Genomic DNA, 23,664 nt, shown 5'->3' with positions numbered 1-23,664 from the left:
TAGCGCAATAGTTATTCCATAATTATTTTTGGCTGAAAAGGAGCATCATGTTTGTCAATCTGATTAAAATCTGATGTAGTGTACGGGCTTTAATTATTTTGGCTATAAGCTTATTCTATTTTTTATTACTTTTGTTATTAATGCCTTTTTATTTTATTATTTTACTTTGATTTTGATATTTTTTTAATTTCGCCCTACATACATCTGATCCGACGCCTATGTAAGTCCCGTTCAAATCTCGCGTAAGTAACAGCCAATCACAGACCCCCTTTTATACAGGCTGTCGGTTGCTTACTTTTCAGTGTAGCTATACTCTACGGGCAATTATTCTGTACATTATATTTTGCCCATTTGAATAAACCATTAATAGAAAATTGCTAGTATATTTTTATTTACAAAAGAAATTCCACAGCATTTTACAATTTTTGTCATTACATTGAATATTTTTTTTCACTTCCAACAAATGTGTACACTTCCTGATACATTTTCGCCAGCCAAGGTTCGTTCATTCAGTCATCGCTTCAATTTTACACCAAACACTGGGCATAATTATCTAGAATGGAAGCAAAAAAATAAGTAAATCGTAATGATTAGAACACTGCAAACAGCTATAGAAAACAATGCAAACTGATTTTAAATTGTTTAACGGTCACCGGCCCACGGCATCGACGCAGAAAATTGAAGCAAACAAATATTTCCTGATCAATTGCGATATGTTCCAAATAAAAAAATATTTTATTCCAGTCCAAATCAGCTCAATTACTTTAATAAAGTGTTATTGTATAATGTACAAAATGTTGATACATTTTGATGAATATTTACAGCTACGGCTTCAATACTGTAGACGATTTTGGCCCGATCGTCAACAAATCATCACCCGTCTCCAGGGTAAGCGACTGAAAGACATCGGTGTTCGGTCGAAACGGTGGGAACAAAATCGTCACTCCCAGAATAACTACGCAAAATAACGATCTAAACTCGAACCATTCGAGCTACAACATAAACACAAAAAATTACTTTCGTTGCATTTGACAATGATAAACTTACCGAAAAGCCGTGTTTTTCTCGGTCGCTATCGTCGGTATAATCCGCCATTTTATTTGAGTGTGTTTGCCACCAGACTCTGCCCGGTGACGTCATCATGTGCGCTATAGAAGGGGGTCTGTGATTCGTTGACTAAAATCGTCGATAGTGGATCTCGTTGAAATCTCGTTACATAGGCGTCGGATCAGATGTATGTAGGGCGGAATTAAAAAAATATCAAAATCAAAGTAAAATAATAAAATAAAAAGGCATTAATAACAAAAGTAATAAAAAATAGAATAAGTTTATAGCCAAAATAATTAAAGCCCGTACACTACATCAGATATTAATCAGATTGCATGTTTGTGTTTCTTCTCGTGGATCCAGATCCGATTATGATACGTTTAAGTACGTAAAAAGCTGTTTGCCGAATAATGCCTAAAATATTCTAAAATATGATTTCCGAGAATGGCGTGATATCGGATATTAAGGACTACAGAGAGTATCAGGTTACCGAGAGTAAGCAGATTAGCAGATTACTGTTCTTGTTTGTTATACTACCCTCAACGGTCAACTGTATTTGTTGTTATACTCTCATACACACATACACAGAGCCACAAGCGGCCCACCGGCTGGGGGCGCTCGGGCTGACAGCAGTGCAGCGGGAAAAGACAAAAGAACCAAGTCTATTACGTCATACAATTTAGAGAAAACCGATAGACTAGCGATGCAAAATAAATTCGTTTATATCAAACGACTCGTGTCGCTCAGACTTTGTTTTACTTTTTTAGTCGAGTTAAGCCAGGAAATTATGTAAAGTTCTGCTACGCAATAACTTTAGGATGCAGAAGATCCAAAATGATGCCACCATTGGCATACGACTGCTTGGCATTACATAGTTCAAAAACTCGAATCGTTTCTTGTTCCAGAGTTCTTTGCGCAACGAGACTCACAAAATATTGTCTGAATATCGTTTCTTTATTCATTTTTTTATTCATGGAGTATTTCATATAAAACATAAAACGAAATCATGACTGGTAAATATTTTGAGAAAAATAGGGCACTGACGGTTTATGCCAGAAAATCCCGTTTTCGGATTTAGTTCTTTGCTGCAATTGATACGTTGTTAAGGTAGCGAGAAGGGTGTGATGACGTTTATGAATAACTCATTATCTGTCTGTTGTCTCATTCATAACGGAAATTTAGCGTATATGATTCAAAAGTCTAAGTATAGAAAGACAAGTTCGCACAAATTGGACAGTCATTGTTTACATAGTTACCACGTGACAACATAAATAGCGAACCTTGTATTAATGACTAAATTCACGATTGCGAGAGCACAGTGCGGAATTTGCGCCATGTATTGTCCGTTATCGAGTCCATTGAAAGTGTCCCCGATAATCAAAAGACCTAATTTTCCGATTTCAACGCAGGTTTGATATTTTGTTTCATAATTATTTCATACTTTGCACCTTTAACAGACTTTTATTCTGTGACAAAGCATTTTCGCACCGTCATTATCTTGTGAACGATAAGTACGACTTTGAATGTTCAAGCCTGAAATGTTTGACGGCTGTCCCAATGAGCCGTACTGAACCAAAACTTAAATTCGAGAAAAACGCGAAAAACAGTTTTAGATAATAAAACACTGAAGATATATGCTGCATTATTATAAACATGTATTATTGGGTTCTAAACAATTATACAATTCTTCATGAGACAGTTTAGACAATTCAGTTTAGACAATTTGTTGTACAAAACAATCAAAAGAGTAGTGTGATACTTACAACAATATGTGGAAGTTAAAGCGGGAGGGTCGTCACCTGCGCACGCGCGGGAATTTAGTCCCAATCGACGATAACAATACACCGCAAAGGCTCATGGGTAGACGCTTGTTTGTAAGCAATGACACGCTATGGCATCTGACGCATGCGCAGGTGACGACTCCCTCGCTTTAAAAAATATTGTTAGGCTAAACAGAAATGTTCGGCGTTTTGTTTTTTAATTTCAATTTGCGCGAGCGGCTTTTTGTGTGTATTCTAAAATTGTCAATAAATTTGTGCTTTTATTTTTCTGAAATTAGAACATGAATATTTTTTCTGTACCATTGTCATGTCACTTCACCTGTTTGCTTTAAAATGGAGCAAAATTGTCTTTCGTTTCAGTAAACAGCATTAGACATTTTTGTATATAGCGCCACCGGCCAATCACGATTGGGTAAACCGTGAACCATGTTAGACCTGTTAAACTAACCAATCACTGACAACCAAATGGTGGTTGTTAATTGTCTCCACAATTGTCTTGTGTCGTTGCAAAGAAACCTGGGAAAAGAAACGAGTCCACATCAAAACGAACAACTGAGAAGTACAAAAATCGAATTGAAATGTGTTCCTCTATATATTTATGTTAGCATTACAGCACTTGGGCAACGTGCTCTGATACGAGGGTGCTTTTCTCTCTATACGCCAGTAAACAAAACATATCAAAATTACATCGAAACACACGTGTATTTATGTTGAAATATCGAAGTATATTCTGCTGTCGAAAACATAAAACCCCTCTTGGTGTGATTTTCTGACAAATATTAAACAACCTTATGTGATAAATTGCGGGATAAATTAACACGCATGCGTAAACGCTACTGAAATTGGGTGTTCATTTCATGATTACCATCGCATACCAAGTAGGAACACATGGTTCATTAAAAGCTCTCCGAACCACTGGAAGTCTAACACTCGAAATAATTAATCTTTATTTCGGTTCGACAGCACACAATCTCAAACATGGCGCAGATTCGTGAATTAGCGGTCGTGGTTTGTCTCAGTATCTTATTTTATGGAAGCGCAATTTCAAGTAAGTAAGCGTTCTGTCGAACGTAACTTAATAGTCCTACATTCTTTGCCATTTACCATACGGTCGCTGTCAACTGAGCATGAAATGCTAGCATTTTATTTCATCAACGTTCGCCCAATATGTACACACTGTTATACAGTAAATGTAAGCGAAAACTATTTGGTGATAATTTGATGATGATATGATATCGTGGTATTAAACCATTTTATTTCAAGTCACATGTTCCCACAAGCCATCTAGATGAATGATTGTTTTTTATATTTTCGAGGGTGTGGACATTCGCTATTTATTTGCCCGAGTAGTGAGGATAAGAACGTGGAGCGCTTGAAAGTCATCTTTGGAATCGGTCTCAAAAATTCACCAATTATTAAACGATGCATTTATTTTCCACGAAAGCATGCACAAATTACCCGGGGTTAGGTACCGATAAATTATTATGTACTACCTATATATAAAAACAGTATATTCATCTATATTCTATGACATAATGTAGTATGTATACGCAAATATGAAGCATGGGTTTAACTATTTGTTTTAAAATCCACACAATTACTAAAATTTATCAGATTTAAACATTTCTGCCTCAAAACTACATCAAGATTCAATCAATGTTACGCCCATATCAAGCGACCTACTTTTGGATTTCCCGTCAAAAATGTTATCAACGAGAAAACTGATATTCCAATCTCTTATAATTAGGACTAGCTGGACCTTTGTTCTGTTTCAGTCACGTTTCACGTTTAAATTTTGTACAATGCTCAGATTTCAAGTTATTTGTATCAGAAGTACTATATTAACACGTATATGTGAATTATTTCACCAACAAACGTGTGATTTCAAGATTTGATGTAGGTTATATGTATTCCGACTATCCCAGTGTTATTTTGACTATTGGACCTTTGTAACGGCACATTGTCAAAGAGGGCATATAAGTGAATACATTGTTTTGGAAACGTTTAATGGTTTAAAAAAATGTACCCCCTTTTTTTATAGCTCTACTGTCGTCGTCAGTCCGTCAATAATTTATCTTTTGACCGCTTCTTGAAAATACCTGAATACTTTGATACTGGCTCGTTTGACCATAAGGTTCTTATCTTAATAGTTATGACTTAATGTATTTGAGTAGGCAGGCTTTATTGAGTGCAATTATATAACCGTAATTTATAATTATAATTTCGGCGTATTTAATCATATAAGGCTAAACGCTGGTCGAATAATGCTAATAATGGAGAACGTGTGCACGGTATGTAACAGCTCATTCTACAGTGTCAGTATTTGTTTGTATTACATGAGTATCGTCAGTATCATGCCATTGATTGAAAGACTACTAGAGCAGAAATACAAGTCACGCATGTATACGCGTGGTAGAACAGCATAGTATCAACTCACTGAACTTGCCTCTGACTATCACGCATAATTATCATAATTATGTATATACAAAACTGGTAGTGGTTTTAATCCCGTCAACAATTTTTGCATCCAAATTTTGGTGCAATATATAATTTATTTTCTATAATTTCTTTGTTAAATTTTGAACATAATTCCCATTGCCTACAAGTCGTGATCAAAATGTTCAAAGAAAAATGAAAAGAAGTTTTGCTGGTTATTATATTGTGAGAGTTGGACGTTGGCATTTGAAAGGTTGACATAGTAAAACAACAACTCGAGGCGTGGTCATAATTATATCATATTAGGTGTTAGCAATCTAGACATGAGGTCTCAAGGGGAAATAAAAAAAATCGTATCAAATATGAACGGAAACTGCACTGCAGGGTGACCTTGCGCATAGATGACTTATATAATAGTGGTAGGAAGGTCCCGTGTTACATAGAATGCTTGAAGCCAAAACCTTTTGACCTGTAGGCAAAAGATAATTATGTTAATTTGTTCCATGATTTAACACAAAATGTGCAAAGAAATATACCTAAATATCGTATTACATTATCTGAACATCTGTCCGTATGTGTGTGGTGTGAAATACTTAAAATGTCCACTACTGCAAACATTTGTCCAGGTCAGTCTCTCCTGGTAGAAAACGTTAAATACATTCGTGTTTTGTCTCAACCTCTCTTTTGTGAGCCAACAGTATGAAATGCGGCTGTGTGACTTGTCTTGCCATTGCATTATATCTGTAAAGTTTAAAGAGTTACTTATTAGTCTACAACAGTAACATAATACCTTAGCATGTGTCCCATGTGGTATGGTGGTACTCAGTGTGCGCGAACTGTACTATATTTCGTAATATATACCCCTAGTTCACAAACTTGAACTTGAATGAACGCCACTCCAATATTTTAACAACACAAATTTTTAGCCGCGTAAATTTGTTATACATTTCATAGTTTTATGGTAAAATATATGTGGATTCAATTCCCGTTAAGCTTAAAGTTAATGCCAAATGGCTGGTCAGGTAGGTCAGGGGTTTTAAAATTAAGTAAAATGCTCAACATGTTATCAGATTCGATGTTATTTGTGCACAGTATGCGTGACAGCCATTTTGACTTTTATCTCAGGCAACCATATTACTGAAAGATAGTATGACACCGTTACCGTATTGAATTTGTTACAAAAATGTTAAATAAGAAGAAACTGGGTTTTCATTTTATTTTTCAGTCACGTGATATTGGGATAAGCATTCATTTTGAGACGTGTTCTTGCACCCTGTGTTCTCTGATATCTAACCTGAGTGGTCGATATTTCGTTTTGTAATTCAGACTAATAAAATAAGATGCCGTGAGTTGAACTGAACCAAACACTGGTCTGAAACCATTTGTTGGGTTGTCAGTTTAGGAATGTGCACTCTAACGTGCAGCTCTTGGGCCCATGGAATTCGAGCAAGCGAACAAACAAAATGCTCCCGTGAAAAAATATATTCACGTTCTTCACTTTCTGGTTATTTGTGCAATATATTTCAACCCTCAAGATCAGTAACATGGGTGTCATGGGTGAATGGTTTCCATAGATATATAATGGTTCAGTCCACTTTACCAATCCACTCAATTTCGCTGTTATTTAGAGAGTGTTAAAGGCTGGTAGCTAGATTCAGCTATGACAAATATTTGTTGATCCATGAAAAGCATGGTTGCGTGGTTCTTCCATTTTTTCCGCAGTACAAAGTATTTCATAACCAGTGTTATGACTGTGATAGGTGGGGCATTGTCATAATTACAAGACATTTGAATTTTCTTGGTTCGAGTTTTACGTAGATCACATTAAAAGTATACGAGGGCTGGAAGAGACGTGTTATTCTTTGGTTATAATGTCTTATTCAGCACATGCAGCAACTTCGACAAATAAACTAATCATTTTAATTAGATGTCAACTAAAAATAATTACAAAAACTATGACCAGTATATTTAATACTCTGTACGTCAAAAATGAATGTGATGGCATCTGGCATTACATTATATAATATGAGAATGTATGTAACGTGTTGTAGTGCACATTAAAATCTCAATGCTAATAGCATTTAGAAAATGAAACACGAAATATTATAAAATCATATAATCGCCATAGCTACGCACTGCGAAGCACCTAGTTTATATGTAAGAAAATGTTTGAATATATAATTTGCAAAATATTCACTCAAATTATTTCAAACATCTCACCTTAAGTTGGTGTTATTAAGAGTAAAATTCTACAAATCGTGTTATATTATAAAATGACGCAATGGCAAATAACTAAAATGAGCAAAGAATTGTATTGTCATACTATGGCTTCCATTACTAAGCCTGTGATTTTATATATCTGCCGTTTTCATAGCTAAGTAGCTTTAATTAACTTTTTGGGGGTATTTCAATACGGAATTTGGGTCTGACTTTAAGGTTTAGGCGAATCACTGAATTAAGTATGTTAGAGCTCGTGCATATTTGTCCTACGTGAGCCAATCGTCAATTCCATTGAGTATAATGTGTTGGATTCGTTGGAAAGATTCAAAGTGTAAAGAGAATAGTAAGTCAAATCTATAAATTAACTTAGAGAACTGTGTGAGCTCGTCTTCTGTGGCAGTAGTGTCATGCTGGGGTCAGATTACTCTAGACCGGGTTAATCAAACACCATACTGCGATTAATGTAGCTACGATTTGATATCATTTGTTTTTAAAACATCGTTTGAGAATAGCGGATTTCCAAAAGCAAACTGGCAATTGTTTTACCAAATTGGTAAATCACATCGCGTGCGCTCATCGTGACAGACCCCGTAATTGTTATTTACCACGTCGTCAGAAAAAATGCTACAAAACATAACGCAGCAGTATATTACATGTAATGTTACCGTTATTATAACGATAATGTATTTACATTTATTCATTATGTATTTTTTCACTAACAAAGAAAGTCAATGCAGTAAATATATGTGCACAGTAGAGTATTATTAAAAGCAAATTGCAGTTAGATGAGCACCACATGAGTATCTGTTTTGAGTTGACAGTTAATAACTCGATGTTCTGCATTCCAGACTTAAGTGCAGGCTATTGAAGCATGTTTGCAGTATATGGTATATATTCACACGACAGTTTACGATGATTATGCCAAATGATGAATGGTGCCATTAACCCGAGTGGAAGGTCACCACTGACATGTTGATTGACTTGTTGAAGATGGGCGGGCGGGGGTCGATGATATTAAAATCGTCCGATTTTTGCGAAATCGTTGTTAAGAAGGCCGTAAGGTGGTTGTAGAAACGGACCACTGCTGTAGGATGAGCCCACTTAAACTTAAGTTTGAATGAAAATGGCAGCCGAATTCACGTAAATCTGATTTAAAATCTAGCCTTTATTAACAGTATTCATTGTGTAGGAAATATTCAGCCGACTGAGTACAAACAAGTTTTAATCTCATTTAGAGACACTGAGGGAAATCACTGTAAACCCATACTCTTACTTTTTATTTGTATTTTGTTAAAATAAATGAGCTCCATGTAACCGATTGATTTACAATTGTAGTGCAGATTGATATTGATTAATTTCTAACTGGAAACATTTAAACAATTCGTGATTGTGTCATGTGCTTTATTATTGAAATGGACATGGACACTGAAAGCCTGTGAAGAATACTTGTTTTGTGTAATTTACATTATGACTTTTATTTTGCAGAGGTCATTCCAAGCAACAAAGGGAAGAATTTCATAGTGGGCTTCATGGAAAATTTAACGCCTGACGTTCAACCTAAAATCTTCGTAGCAGGATCAGAGAAAAGGGCGGATGTCACCATCGATACAACAGGGTTCAACGCTAAATTTACTGTTCAACGAGATGAAACAAAAATGATTAAAATTCCGAAATCGCTGGTTTTATTCGGAACCTCAGACCCGCCGACTTCGAATGGTATTGAAATAACCGCTAACGAGGAAGTCACTGTCTACGTCATGAACGATGTAGCATTCGATTCCGTTGACGGTTACCTAGCGCTTCCGGTTCATGTCTTGGGCACTGAGTATTACGTCGTGTCCTCGTCCATATCGACGATTATAGCCGAACAATATCGATACTCGGAATTCGTTGTCTTAGGGTCTCATGACAATACCACGGTGACAGTAAACGTAACGGGTGATGTAAGTTTTAATGGCAAGTTGTACAACAAGGGCGACGTCGTGACATTCTCACTTCAAACCAGAGAAACCGCTCAATTTCAAAGCGGAAATTTTGATTTAACCGGAACGCACGTTACTGCAGACAAGCCATTTGGTCTAATATCAGGGTCAAAATGTACCAATATCCCGACAGCCTCGCAGTTTTGTGACCACCTCGTGGAACAGATCCCACCAGTGTCAGCATGGGGTACGACTTTTGTAACCACACCGTTACTTGGTCGTTTTGCCGGCGACGTCTTCCGTATAGTTGCGTCCCGGTCAAACACTTTCTTCAACATCTCCGGTAACTACGGCAATCACACGCTCGATGCTGGTGATTTTTTAGAGATCGATGTGCCATCAACAGACAGTCTGTTAATATCCTCCGATCGGCCTTTGTTAGTGATGCAATACAGTAAAGGAGGAGAGGTGGACAATACCAAATCGGACCCTTTTATGGTACTCGTTGTCCCATTCCAGCAGTATTCGGGGTCGGTAACTTTCGCAACTCTTAACTACACGGGCGGGGAAAGTGGCAAGGATAAAATAACCTTAGATAACCACTTGAACGTCAATATTAAATGCGATGACATCACCGCACTTAACCACAACCACCAATCAATTCTTCGCAATCAGCTAACATGGCGACTTAACGTGGGTGGTTCCGATTATTGCTCGGCCCAGTTAGACATCGCACATGGTCTACATACTATAAGCCACACAGACAATAAAGTCAAGTACTCCGTCGTTCTGCATGGCTGGGGCAGCACAGTATCCTACGGTTTCCCCGTTGGTATGCAAGTAGCGACGCTTTGGTGTAAGCGACTGACGGACGACGGCGACACAGAAGAGTATTACTGCGGGCCCATTGAAGAGGATGATTGGTTGGATACGCGTCTTCTTCTCGGCATATGTATAATCGTTCTCATTATCGTTATTCTTATAGCTATTATCCTAATCATAGGTCTGTCTATATACATACACGCGTTAAAGAAACGGAATGAAACGTTACACAAAAAACACAAAAATGCAGAAGCAGAGAAAGCTGTCTCTATATAACAATTTCTCCATATATATAAAGTCCGATAAGTGTTTCATCAACTGCTGTTAAGAACTTAATGTTTTTAATAATCTAACTTATCACTATTATAGATATACTTATCCGAGTTTACTGAAACGCTTTGTTGCTAGATAAAATAATGATACGCGCATGATTACTGGGTCGAGCTGAATTCGATGAAATAATCACATGGAATTACGTTGTTAGTCATTAGCATATACCATTAAATAAAGAGTGTGTAAACAAATGTTTCCATTTTGATGTGTATATTCAACCAACTCTCTTATTGCCCTAAGTCTTTACGCCCCCTACGACAATCTCCGTGATGCTTAGACGTGATGACACGCTTTATACATCTCAGAATACAAATTCGAGCTGCATAAATATTATTTTGATAATATCAATCTCCGTGGTTATTTATTTCACAAAATCCCAAACAAAACCACTATGATTTGCTATTCTTATCTTCTTCCGATGTGTTGTAATTATTTCTTGCTACACTTTCCGAAAGTCCGTGTGATAACGGCCGTTGGTGGCGTCAAACGATTGATTTGGTACGAAACTTGGCACGCGTTTCTTTTACGCAAGACCGATACCGTGGAGGTAGTCATAACAACGTGTTAAGTTATGTGCACGTGACTTGGCGACTGGCGCAAACTTCTGTCAGTAACAATGTTAAGGTCAGGGTCAGGTCAATAAGTAATATTTTTATGTCGGTAAAACGAACAATACAGATATACCACATCGTTTTTTGGACGTCGCTGCTCACTCGGTCTTGAATTGTTTCCATATGCGCAGACGCCATGGTTAGTCACGTACACTGCACATATGTTGCCCGATCAACTATCGCTACTGTTGCTTTAATATTACTCTTCTTGTGTGGTTCTGTGAGCTGTTAAAAATTATGTGTTACCGTCGGAGAGGTAAAAGGATTGTCACTAATAAATTATAAGTTTGTAGCCGGTGTGAGATTTAGTAACAGTCACATCGCTCATTCAGTATCGTATTTTTGTTGTTCTTATTTTGTTTAGTAATAAATTTAATTATTAATGCGTGCACGATTTATGTTAATGTACACGCCACTGTGGGTATGTTTGGTAGCCCAATTTTCCGCACAAAACCGTATTTCCGTCAGTGTTTTTGGTTGTAGCATATACATCACAGCTCACCGTATAGACATTATAGCAAAGAGTCGACTCGAAGCAACATTTTCGCAGTACATGTACCCTACTCACCGGTGTCATTGTCTGACGAAGATGAGGCAGGCAAATACACCATTTGATAGTATGTTGTGACGTATATATATAGCCTATCCGGGATACGAACAGTGAACTTTTTTCCTCAAAAGAATGTCCTATTGTCTCTGGTGAACAAATCTGTTTTGTGCAAGCTCTTATACGTATTGTACATCATGTGTTCAAGTTGTCTGTACACGCCATAACACGCGCCCTCAATTTGAAAAATATGAGATGTAGGCTGCAGGTTTTTGTAATGGTTTCATCGTATTTGTGTATGCGTTCTACAGTCTCAACATTTATCGTCTCACATCCTATCCTTACAGCTAATTGAGTTGTAAAAAATAGTTCAAACAAGTAAAAACCGAATAAAAATATACAAGCTAGCCTATTATAACTTGAGTCTGTATTCCCCGGTTTGATTCGCAGTTGTCATGGAAACTTACTCACCGAGAGCCATATATTGCGCATGATCAGTGTAGTTAGCGACAGATGTTTTGTTGGCACCCTTGCGTTATACCCATTTTGCATTCAACAAGCTATATTGATATAAATATATGCATATATTTATAGAACCATACTATTTCTTGTCAGCGCTACAACACTTTCGAATACCCAGGACGGTGCCCATTTAGCGGCTGTGTGTATGCATTGGAAAACGTAGGTTGCAGAAACGTGATCGAGTTTAGAGGTGAGTGACCGATGGATGCCGCAGTGATTGTATGTAATATGTTGCTTGGTTCATCCATCGAACGACATACCGGTTCAGTTGTAACAATAATAATGTCGAACGAACGGAGATTAACGTGATTCAAGCGATAGTTCACGCATCATTGCATTTGTAATATGGCGCAGTGTACACGTTCGTGAAAAAAAAATACTAGTTGTAACGCAACTGGTGACTACACGTATGGTTAGTGACACTAATTAAATCTACAATCGTAATGAAGTAGGGACTCATGCCAGTGTTCTATATTTATATCAGGCGAGACTGGTAGGAGACACTGTGTCATGTCATTACTCTAGCGACTTAAATATGTCGCATTGTAGCACACTGTGGATACGATAAATCACCATCACTTGAGGAAACTGAATGCAGCGTAATTTTAATAAATAAATATGCTCTTATCAGAATTTTTCGATGCTTAAACGAAAACGCCTAAATGACATCATCCTGAAAACAAATCAATACATTATTTTAATTGACGTTACAACATCCTGGCACACGCACGTAAATAGAGGCGTTCCTTTGTCCGCAAGTATCACTAGACCTATTTGAGTATGACAGTACGACTTACGCATATGTACACGTTGAATAACATTCGCGGTGACGTCACAATGCAAGGTCAGATTAGGTAACCCCGGGGACGTGTCTAATCTGTAACCTGAATGCAGGGAAAAGTATGTATTACACATTGTGTGTAGTGGCAAATGTCATATTGTACAACATGTTGAACTTAGTTTGTATAGTGACGTCACGGTGGGAGATCAGACTGAAAGGCAGCTCTGGCGTGTTTTTGTTCCCATGAGTTAGAGCATGGACGTACTAATACAAAAAAGGATCCACTCGAGCTGCCAGAAGTACCACGATAAACACGTTAGTGAATATTTATTCTGTGTGTAGGTGAGGCGTGGACGATGGTTTGACATGTAGTTGTTTCCCAAATCGTAGTGTGTCGTTTCTACAAACAGAACATATGTTGCTAATGTGAAGTAGATCGCTTTCGGGATTTCAATAGATTTGTACAATAAACGTAAACATTGAATGAGAACGCGAAGTGTGTGGGAAAGTGTAAAAAACAATATATCCATATATTTCTTGAATATATTCTCATGATACAACAACCAGAAGACAGTTTGGATTTGAAATACGTGAGTCTATTCGATATCAAATCCATTTAATAATTTCTCCGAGTCAATATTGAGGATTTGAATCCTTGTAAGCCAATGAATTTTCATGCGACGCATTGTCAATAAATTGATTCCACGCTGCCAGGGTGACAATACTTCAATTTAGATTTAAATTTAATATTTTCTCGTATTGTTCTCAACAAAAAAAACTGCAGCATGACGTTGATTTGAATCATTAATATTGACGATTTAAATTCACGTCGGGCTGACCGCTAATGTTTTCAAAAAATACGTGAATATATCCGATTTAAATAAATCTGATGATTTAAATCGAATGAAGTTTAAATCATGAATATTTATTGTGGAGATATATTAGGCTCGGAGGACTAGCAGTTTGTTCGTCCGTACCAGGCGCACGTTTTATTGTTAAAATATGTCGGCCTAGTATTAGCCCGTGCCAAGGAAATGTGTGCAAACACTTGTCAACAAGTTAACGTGATCCGATTATCTTGGAGTCACAAGTTGTGTAGTCAGTGGTCAGTTTCGACCTGCATGAATCAAGTTTTTGTTTTACAGAAAACCTTAATTACCCTGGCTAATAATAGGCCATGGCAATTTTTTTTTTTTTAGAAATATACACTCTTTAAACGGCTAAACGGCATCTGGGCATCTGCAATCGTTCGATGTTGTAAGCGGACATTCCACGGTCGTTAAGTAGTGTTAAGTCAAAGCGACTGCAGCGCATTTCATTTCCAAAAATAATTTGAGTTCGAAACTAAAATCCAAAATCAAATTTCACACAAAAATGTCCTAGAAACGCGGCGAACAGAAATCCGTAACAGCCTTGTCCAAATTTTAATACACTAGCTAAGGTTGACATAGTTCCAATTTGGTTTGATGCATGTATTTTATATGAATTGAATTCACGACTTGCAATCAGTAGGCAAGTGTTTCCTAGTGAAAATTATATATTTGATATTGAATTGACACGATACGATCACAGTGTCTATGATATGACCCTACATGTACGGGCACCAAAACCTTTTTTTCACTGACACTTTATTCTTCACATGACTACAATGCTTGGCATTATCTATAGTGTTAGCCCTTTCCCCTTTACGCTATTGTTATTCCAAAACGTAGGTAAATATAACGTTTTCCATGCTTTGACCGCATTACAATATGTTGTTTAGCGAGATATACAAATACATACATGTATTAGAAACACACCGAGGGTCAGATATAGGATGTGGTCCTCATACAAATACCCACATCTCGCCATAAACACAAAACACGGATAAACTTTAGAAACATATATAGCTCTTCAGATTGCATCACAGAAAAACAAAAACAAAGAATTATTGTTGAATTATATTTTTTTTAAGGTCGCATGGGTCACGTGACTTAGGGGCATATTAAATCCTAAAGAGAAAACGTGTCCACGTACCGTAAGCATAATAATAATCATCGACGTTCGCCTTCGCTTTCGTGTAGTGGGGGAAATAAACATGAGTGCGGCGAATGCATTATGCTACAGACCATATAATTGTTCGCGAACCGCGTAAGCAAACAAACCCCAATGTTTGAAGTAATTCCCTCTCTACACTGGTGAAAACTTAGTACACCGTTGAAAACGTGTCCACGTACCGTAAGCATAATAATAATCATCGACGTTCGCCTTCGCCTTGGTGTTGTGGGGGAAATAGACATGAGTGCGGCGAATGCATTATGCTACAGACCATATAATTGTTCGCGAACCGTGTAAGCAAACAAACCCCAATGTTTGAAGTAATTCCCTCTCTACACTGGTGAAAACTTAGTACACCGTTGAAAACCCCTTGCTGCATGTTGTAAACCTGTCTATTGTTGTCAGTGACTGCTACTGGCGAGGTTTTGTTGTGTACAATAGCTCATTCATGTGATTCTAATAAAAGACAGGGCGTTGTGACGAAGTTGAATAGTGTTCCCAATTGTCGATACCCAGTGCATTCATGCCATCATAAGAACATTTTTTTGTAATACGACGTAAACGAAGGTATAGACTGATAAACTATGATATGTCACTAAGTGTCACTGACTCGATCTGTTCATATAACTACCAGATTCTTTGTCGACACAATAATAGCCGTTATTAGGGCTTACATCAATTGTATTCTTGCTTTTTATTGCCATGGTATGTCCACTTCCCGTAGACAAATTTTACATTTCGAAACTGTCTTGCCGAGTCTGAGCAAAATCGAGTTCTATACATTGAGTATTTGAAACACAGCCGGGGGAGAGAGCATGGAGTGTTGTTTTTCACTACGGTGTGTTATGTCATGTTTGGGGTTTTACTAACTGCTTACATGTAAGTTCATAGTGACGCCGTCCGTTATTAACAATGTTGAGGAACAGTGATATAGGTATTTTTTATCCACAAATAAAGAAATAATTTCAATAAGTATTAATATCTATTCCCGGGAAGGAGTATTTTCACGGCACCGCCCTACTTACAAATGTTAATTTATACCCAGACAATAGCGGCAAGTGTTTTCTGATGAAGTCACGTGATGTGTTCCTTCTTTTCAGTTTGTGATTCCAACCGTTCGGCATGTACGCAAAATCGTGATTTGATCAATGACAGGGAAAGTAGCCATTGTAAACTTGTTGTAACTTGACACTCTGTTGTATTCATGCATGTTCGACTTATTAAGTTATTCGATCTCTGTCTGTTATGCAGAAAAAGGGGAGTTTGCAACCCCCGGAAAGAAGTTTAAACTCCCAATTCATTGTATAAAGACGCCGTGATATACGCTGCTGCTGCCGCTGCTGGTGGTAAAATGGCCGACGTCGTCCGCATGGGAGGAATATGTATTCAGCGGTGGATTCGACTCTATGTGTGACTGGTTGGATTTTGACCTTGCATACAAGTATATAACGATGTCATCGGATCACACTGATAACCCCGACGTGACACCCATAAAGTATAAAGACAATGCGTGTGTTGTTTTCCGAGATTCATTCGAGCCTGTGTTGCGACCTATAGGTACAAAATGTGACAGTAATTATTGGATTTCCACGTAGAGATTTCATGTGCCTCGGTAACTGGAAATGAACTGTGTTGGGACTTTTGGCCGAGCGCTTTTACGTGTGAGTGCATATGATACCATAGATTTACTTATATCATCCGTTTGTTAAATTTATAATTAGTACCGATCCCGTCCTTATGTTGAAATACTTTTCATAGCAGTTGAACCCCTCATTTGACTCTGAGACTTACATGAGCGCCATATATACGTATATCAGTCGGATCATGGCCGGCCGCATGGGGTAAGCGAAGTTAAACATTTACTAGCAAAAAAATGATCACGACAATGGTGCGCATGACAACAACACGACGCTCTGGGGGAAACCCTAGCGGCAAAACTATTTCACCTACTTGTGTATGCAGTCACAGTTCGACCCCGATTTCTTTTATAAGTGCGCACACCCTTGTTAAATTTTGACATTAGAACTTGAGAATGACGACGTGGTGACTTCTACGATGGCCATGTTCGCTGCCTTTACCGACGAAAACGACGAATTCTGTCAAAGTCTAAAACAGTATGCGGAAGTACGGGCTAAGGTGGACGAGGGAGCTGAAAACGATGCGATAACAGAGCTCCAAGGCATTCTACATCCTATTATGAAATTCATACACAAGAAAGACAGGCGTTTCGATGACAGTGTGATACCTGTAGGGAGACATACGCTAAATATGAAAGTCATTGAGAATGAGTCGGCTGATTTCGAGTTGCTCGTGCCTATTTTAGGATTACCCGACCCAAAGTGGTCATTTAATGACAGACCACGACTCTATGATTTCACCAATTCCATTGACGGTAAGATCCGCCTCGTTCGAAGGCACCGAACTAAACCTCTTCCGGAGCCCATAACAGGGCAACATTTCTTGTGGATCGAGGACCGTACGATGAGTCGGAGCTGGAACGATTGGATTTTTAACAGGGATCTTATTCCATGTAAGGTCAAAGCTCGTCTCAGGGAGTTGGTAGACGCTGCAATACACGAAGGTCATTCTAAAGGTGAGAACACAGATCGTTAATTGTGTCATTAGCGATACAATACAGCAATCAATTATTTATTTTAGTCCCCGAGTAACTGCGGGTGGTGCTGATGGGGGGGGGGGGGGTATAAAGTGTAAAAAGAATAGAGGTGGTCTTTCCAAGATCCAATGTATACATTGGTAGATAATAACAAATGTATTATGATGAAACGAATGAACCAATGTTTGACACATTCTTCATCAGTGATCCGTTATCCATACACTGTTATGTCCATTTGACTGCAATAAAATGCATACAAATATGTAAAATGTTGTACTGGCATTTGGCTGGATAGAACTACGGACTTCAATAATTGAACACGATGTGTGGGTGTTAGTGATAAAAGCAAGCATCAGGTAAATCCCCATATATCCACTCCATATTAATTCGGTGTCGTTATCTAAAAAGCCCTGAGCTCATTTGTCATCATTATCATTCGCAATCTAGGACCGTCCGTAGTTTTTGAACTCCGTCCAATAAAACAGAACGCTACTCGAGGAAGAAGTGTCTGTTTTATAACTGCATTGTAATTTAATTAATATGAAAGGCTTATGATATATCGGCGCACCTTCCAAGTTACTATAGTTGCCAGTCGTATATTTGTTTTGTATCGTTATGCTAACAACAGCCAATGTTTGGAAATGCTATTGACGAGAACGCTTATTAAAAGTTAACATCTGGGACGGTAGATGGTAACAATATTGTGCAAATAATTATTTCCTTCACATATTTCAAGCGAGATTTGCTGGATCATTTTGATATGTGCACATATTTGTTTTCTCTGTCTGACGTGCATGGTTTTTTGATATACATAATTATATTTATTTCTTGCAGTGTAAATGTTTTTTTAAACTCCAAAGTGTTTAATGCACAAACCCTAAATTGCGATGTTTACACCACTGTGAGTGGACACAGGTTACATAAATCAAAAGTCTGGAGGTAACTTGACCCAGTAATCAAACTTACTTATAAGAGGCACCACAACAATTCAACTGGAATATAAACACAGCAGGTAGTCTTGCTGTGTATGTTTAATTTGTTTGAACTTGTGTTGACATTCTTCGTAAACGGAATAAGTGAATATATATAATTGATTATTTATATCTGATCAGATTTACGAATCATTGACATTATACGAAGAGTACACAAACACCTCACGTTTTATTATCCATGGCAATAAATACGATGTTTAATAACGCTGGTTATAGACCACCACCTGTTGACGCAAAATTGTTACATTGTAGTAAAAATACTATCATCACAATGCTTATAAATTTTACGAGGATTCCACCATAAAGATATCCACACACGCACTCACATCAATGCCAAGATAATGTATCACCAATCTCCTGTGGCAACAAACCGGAGGTGACCAGTACGTTCAGGATTATGAACTACGAGTCCAAGTCATCCTTTGAACCTTCGATGTAATACTTAAAGTTACTGAATAATGGATTCCGACCGTCAAAATACCTCATATTCTGCGGAATATAAATCATCATATATACCTAAAATCACTCCAGAAACATTCGAAGAAAATTTTATTTTGAGTCATAGCTTTATTCATACCAGGTGTTTACAGACATTTGTACGAGTGAAACAACTGAAGGACTAATTGATTGATTATTTGACGTGTTTATCCAGCTATTGATCTGTAAGTTCGTATTGAATAGGCCAACGCAAGTGTTGTTGCTGTACAGACAAGAAAATACGATAACATAAGAAGAACTGTTGTTTTGAATCTTGTTTTCATATTTGTTTTTTTTTTAATATCGGTTGTACATAATTGAATATTTTCCAAGTTTCAAAGTCAAAGGTGTTGTCTGTTGAAATTATTTTTTAGTGTTGAAGGAGTGTGTAGTTATTACTGCTGACATTGACGAGGTTAGACTTTTATGGACTCGTGGAGTTAAGATTAAATGGTTCTTTCACTGGGCAAAATGCCAATTCATTTCAGCGCTGTGACAACGATGCCTCAGTCTGTAGAGCCTGCACAAGATTGTTTTTTATTCTATCTAAGCAACCGCTGCTCCAAATCATATAATTATGAAACATATCTCAGTTACTTGTGACTTGTACGTCTATATATATTTTGTTATTATGTTGTAGGAGCTGTTGCCCTCTTAGCCGCACCAAAGGGATGCGCTCGTCTTCGTATACACTTTAGCAGAGGGGCCATTCACGCTGTTTTGCGCCCAACTGTCTTGTCCGAAGGCAGCGGTTTTCCATCCGAAGTACATTCCGAGTGGCCGCGGTCGCATCTGTGGCCTCAAGGTTTCAAAGTTAAGGATCTCCGGAAAATTGGAACAGACTCAGTGGCAATTGATGACCTATATTGGTGGGTAGTAAAGGAGACGAAGTTAAAACAATATTGACGCTATATGTAACTTAGAAATATGAACATATTATAGTTATATTGTCGAATCACTCGTGTCACATCAATTTCTAAGACATTTTCTACAAGAATAGATTAAACATTGTTGCCAATCTGTTGTTAGTTCAACGAGTTTGGTTTTAATACACTAGTGATATCATCAGTTCTATGCGTACTAGATATATCTCAGTCACGTGACACTTATTCACACGCTCTCATGTTTACTCATGTAGGTCACAGTCATATTCACAGTGTGAAGAGTTCTTGGTTAATAGTATTGATCGGGATGGCGGATGTAGAAAGGTGTGTCTGAGAATTCTGGAGAAGTTACGGGAAGAGCATTGGTGTCCGAACAGCGTTGGCAACAAGGAGCCGGCACTTACATACTACCATTTACAGGTATCGAAGTAATGTCAGCTTGAATATATTGTGTTGTTTTTCTAAAATTTCTCAGCGTGTTTATTATATGTTATGTTTGAATTTGACACACGTTTGTACGTGTACTACGCATGCGTCTAGCGCATACCAGAGCTGAACTTGTAGTGATTGACGATTCAATTATTCAACGCCGTTAAGCGGGAGAGCAAATGTAAATTTCTGGTAACTGACTTCCCTTTTCTCAGCGTGAGTTGCAGGTGCGCTGTCGTACGCCCTTCAGTTATTTGTGATAGCAAACATGATTATTATCTCATCCAGATCATAAGTCAATGTCAGTCACCTTTCACAAATTAGATCGATATACTTGTTTTTATTGAATTATCAGAGTCTGTAACAAGGGGGAGATTCGTCATACAATGCTATGCGCGTTCTAAATTCCTATACTTCATGTTAGAACCATATTGAACGGGGCGCGGTGTTAAACGTTGAAGCTTTTTTCGTTATGTATTGTATAGTTGTTATATATTGTAGTTAAAAACACTTGTTTTTTTTGTTTTTTCAGACGGCTCTTCTTTGGCAATGTGAAGAGTGGTCCTTCACGGTGGACTGGATACGAGACAAACTCCCCATTCGTTTTATTTCAATTGTTCGAAGACTTCTACAGTGGGTATCTGCTCGTCGATTGAATCACTACTTCTTGAGCAGTGTCAACTTATTCGCTGACAATAACGGGAAGTTAAAGGACGAAGAAGGTCTGAGGAACGTTCAAGAAAGCATTGAAAGTTTCGTCAGGTCGCCCCATTTATTCCTTAGCGACAGTGTCCCGATAAACCACGACTTGCCGGATATACTGAAAAACAGTTCCGAGAGTAAACTGAAACGAAACAACGACGACAGTAACGTAACGACAGATCCCTTGTAGCAGACGTGTAAAAACAAAAGAATTTATTTATTTGCCGTTGTGGGCGCTGGTTAAGAAACGTCGCGATAAAGATGTTTCATAAAGTTTTCTGCTGTTTTTCAACGACAAAATATACATTCAAAAAGCACGCATATCAAAACTGAGAATTTAAGTTCAATGAAAATGACGCTACTGAAAAAAAGAAAAAAACATTTTTATTCAGTAATGTAATACATTACATTGTGTAGACTAATATGGCGTATTGTCTGATTAGTCGATTGTCTCCGTCCAAGTGCTATACGCACGTATAGTTATTTATGTTATACTCCCGCATTACACCATAATTAAGTCAGAATTCAAAGCATATCACTCAGCATCATTTCAACATAATGGTCTGTACAAATCTGCTATACATAAAACGCTATGTTCAACATACAGTATGTTTCTTGCGTCTAGCTAACGTCTAATAGAACAATGTGTATTTTAAATAGCATATGCAACAATATGCAAATCAAGAAAATGTAAATACAATGTTTATACGAACATAAATTGTTTTCTATAGTATATATTTTCGTATACAAAACTAATATTCTAGACTGGACTAAAGTGTAAAAAATAAATGTAAATACGAAGGCGTCAATCGAGATATCTAGTATACTCTCTTAGATATAACAATGATTACGTGGAGATTACGTTCAACATCAATGCTGTTCTCACGATAAAATGTGTTATGCATAGAAACAATTATAAATATATTGTTGCGAACTTAAAATGTGATGTCCAACGTAAGTTATGTTCTTTTAAACAAGACATATAATATTGTAGAGTAGAAGTATGTGTATAGATATCATTTGTACGTACAATGTGGCGGACATAAAATATGGTGGTCACTTTAAATTGAACAATGTTTTCATAAACCGGGAACAAATATTGCATGCTAGCAAAATGTTAGAAAGTAAGTACAATGTTATGAACACTTATGTTCTCTTAGACAGTCAAGAACACTGTGTATATAATGTAAATATAATGTTGCGAACATGAACTGTGATGTTCAACATAAATTATGTTCTCTTAAACATGACAAAGCGTATTATAGAATATATCAATGTGTGTAAAAATCATTTGTACATACAATTTCGCGAACATAAAATATGTTGTTCAATATTAAGTTAAATTATGTTCTATTAAACAGGGGAAAATGAAAATATGTTTGAATAATATGAACAAAGTAGTTATGGATACAATGTTACGAACATGTATGTTCTCTCACATAGATATACCGGTACATACTATGATACATTCATCATGCTATAAATAGATAACTGAGACGAATGTAATGGAAAAGGTAGTAATTATTCAAGGAAAAGGCGTAGATTAGAAGCTCATGTAGACAGTAATTGATTGAGTACACTACAATGCGATGTATTGTTCCATTATATGCCCTAATAGATATACTTATTTATTGTTTATAAAAATGACTATATTTACTGTGCAATGTATAAAAGACAATCTTACATTTGAAACACTTTTATTTATGTATTCATTAATTCATCCTCCGTTTCTTCATTAAATAATCAAATAATAATTTATTTATTCATTCAATTCATTCCAACGTTAACATTCCAGTGTATAAAATATGTAATATACGAGATCAATAATTTGTCCTTTAAATCGTTTATCAAACTTTACCTTTTAGATAATATATGACGCTTGATTACAAGCAATGTGGTCATCGTTCACGTAAACTTTCACCTCAAATCACACCACCTAAGAAGGTAAATAAGCAAGAAATTGTGGTGTTTTCGCCGAAAATCAAAGTAAGCTATTAACATTAATTAAAAGTTGGAGTTTTGGCAGATTCTAAGTTTTCGTACTGCCAAATGCGATGTTTTTACATTTGAGTTAAACTTTCCCCTGCGACACTCCCTCTATAGACACTGTGCTTTCGTAACGTTATAATGAACGTTGATAGATGAAAGTCACGTGGTTCAAAACGACAGCTGTGTTTTATTGTGCAGTCGTGCGTCATTTACAATATAACAAATCTCCTCAAACTATTATTTTTCAATGACGAACGACTAAAGATTACAACACTATCACGAGAACGACATATTCCTGTCACCTATAAATAAATAAAACTATTAGGCCAGAGAAACTGTCGATAGTCGTATTGTGAGTTGTATACAGTTATGTACATTGACATATATTTATTATTTGTATATGATTCGTTTGAGGTAATGTTGTTTATTTCTTTATATTTTAGTTGTTGTCACGACAACGCAGACTTTGTTAACATTGATTCATTTATGCATTCATTATATTAACGTTGAGGGCGTAT

At 37.0% G+C, this 23,664-nt stretch overlaps 2 protein-coding genes and 1 long non-coding RNA gene across 3 annotated transcripts; 2 read left to right on the top strand and 1 right to left on the bottom strand.

The window, feature by feature from the left end:
* Window positions 1-374: 374 nt before the first annotated feature.
* Window positions 375-1,125, bottom strand: LOC146750818 (uncharacterized). The gene is made up of 2 exons (XR_014929689.1): window positions 1,048-1,125; window positions 375-553 (listed from the first exon to the last, which is right to left on the bottom strand). It is a non-coding gene; the product is annotated as an uncharacterized LOC146750818 (long non-coding RNA).
* Window positions 1,126-3,806: 2,681 nt separating this feature from the next.
* LOC100376945 (IgGFc-binding protein-like) lies at window positions 3,807-10,504 on the top strand. The gene is made up of 2 exons (XM_085497466.1): window positions 3,807-3,876; window positions 8,970-10,504. Exons 1-2 carry the CDS (start codon window positions 3,807-3,809, stop codon window positions 10,502-10,504), a joined length of 1,605 nt encoding a protein of 534 aa, XP_085353592.1.
* Window positions 10,505-16,347: 5,843 nt separating this feature from the next.
* On the top strand, window positions 16,348-22,915 carry LOC102803989 (protein mab-21-like 3). The gene is made up of 4 exons (XM_006823350.3): window positions 16,348-17,652; window positions 19,783-20,011; window positions 20,281-20,446; window positions 20,988-22,915. Exons 1-4 carry the CDS (start codon window positions 17,115-17,117, stop codon window positions 21,345-21,347), a joined length of 1,293 nt encoding a protein of 430 aa, XP_006823413.1. The 5' UTR covers window positions 16,348-17,114; the 3' UTR covers window positions 21,348-22,915.
* Window positions 22,916-23,664: the final 749 nt, after the last annotated feature.

Source organism: Saccoglossus kowalevskii, chromosome 1 (genome assembly GCF_978046115.1).
Source record: "Saccoglossus kowalevskii chromosome 1, keSacKowa6.1, whole genome shotgun sequence".
In the NCBI taxonomy this organism is placed as follows: Eukaryota; Metazoa; Hemichordata; class Enteropneusta; family Harrimaniidae; genus Saccoglossus; species Saccoglossus kowalevskii.
The sequence above is the reverse complement of the archived record's forward strand: the minus strand, read 5'-3'. Positions and strand labels throughout refer to the sequence as shown.

Bases quoted from the DNA above. Each gene is read 5' to 3' on its own strand.
- LOC100376945 (XM_085497466.1), top strand. From the start codon at position 3,807: ATGGCGCAGATTCGTGAATTAGCGGTCGTGGTTTGTCTCAGTATCTTA. The intron at 3,877-8,969 runs GTAAGTAAGCGT...TTTATTTTGCAG, and splicing joins TTATGGAAGCGCAATTTCAA to AGGTCATTCCAAGCAACAAA.
- LOC102803989 (XM_006823350.3), top strand. From the start codon at position 17,115: ATGGCCATGTTCGCTGCCTTTACCGACGAAAACGACGAATTCTGTCAA. The intron at 17,653-19,782 runs GTGAGAACACAG...ATTATGTTGTAG, and splicing joins ACACGAAGGTCATTCTAAAG to GAGCTGTTGCCCTCTTAGCC. The intron at 20,447-20,987 runs GTATCGAAGTAA...TTGTTTTTTCAG, and splicing joins TTACATACTACCATTTACAG to ACGGCTCTTCTTTGGCAATG.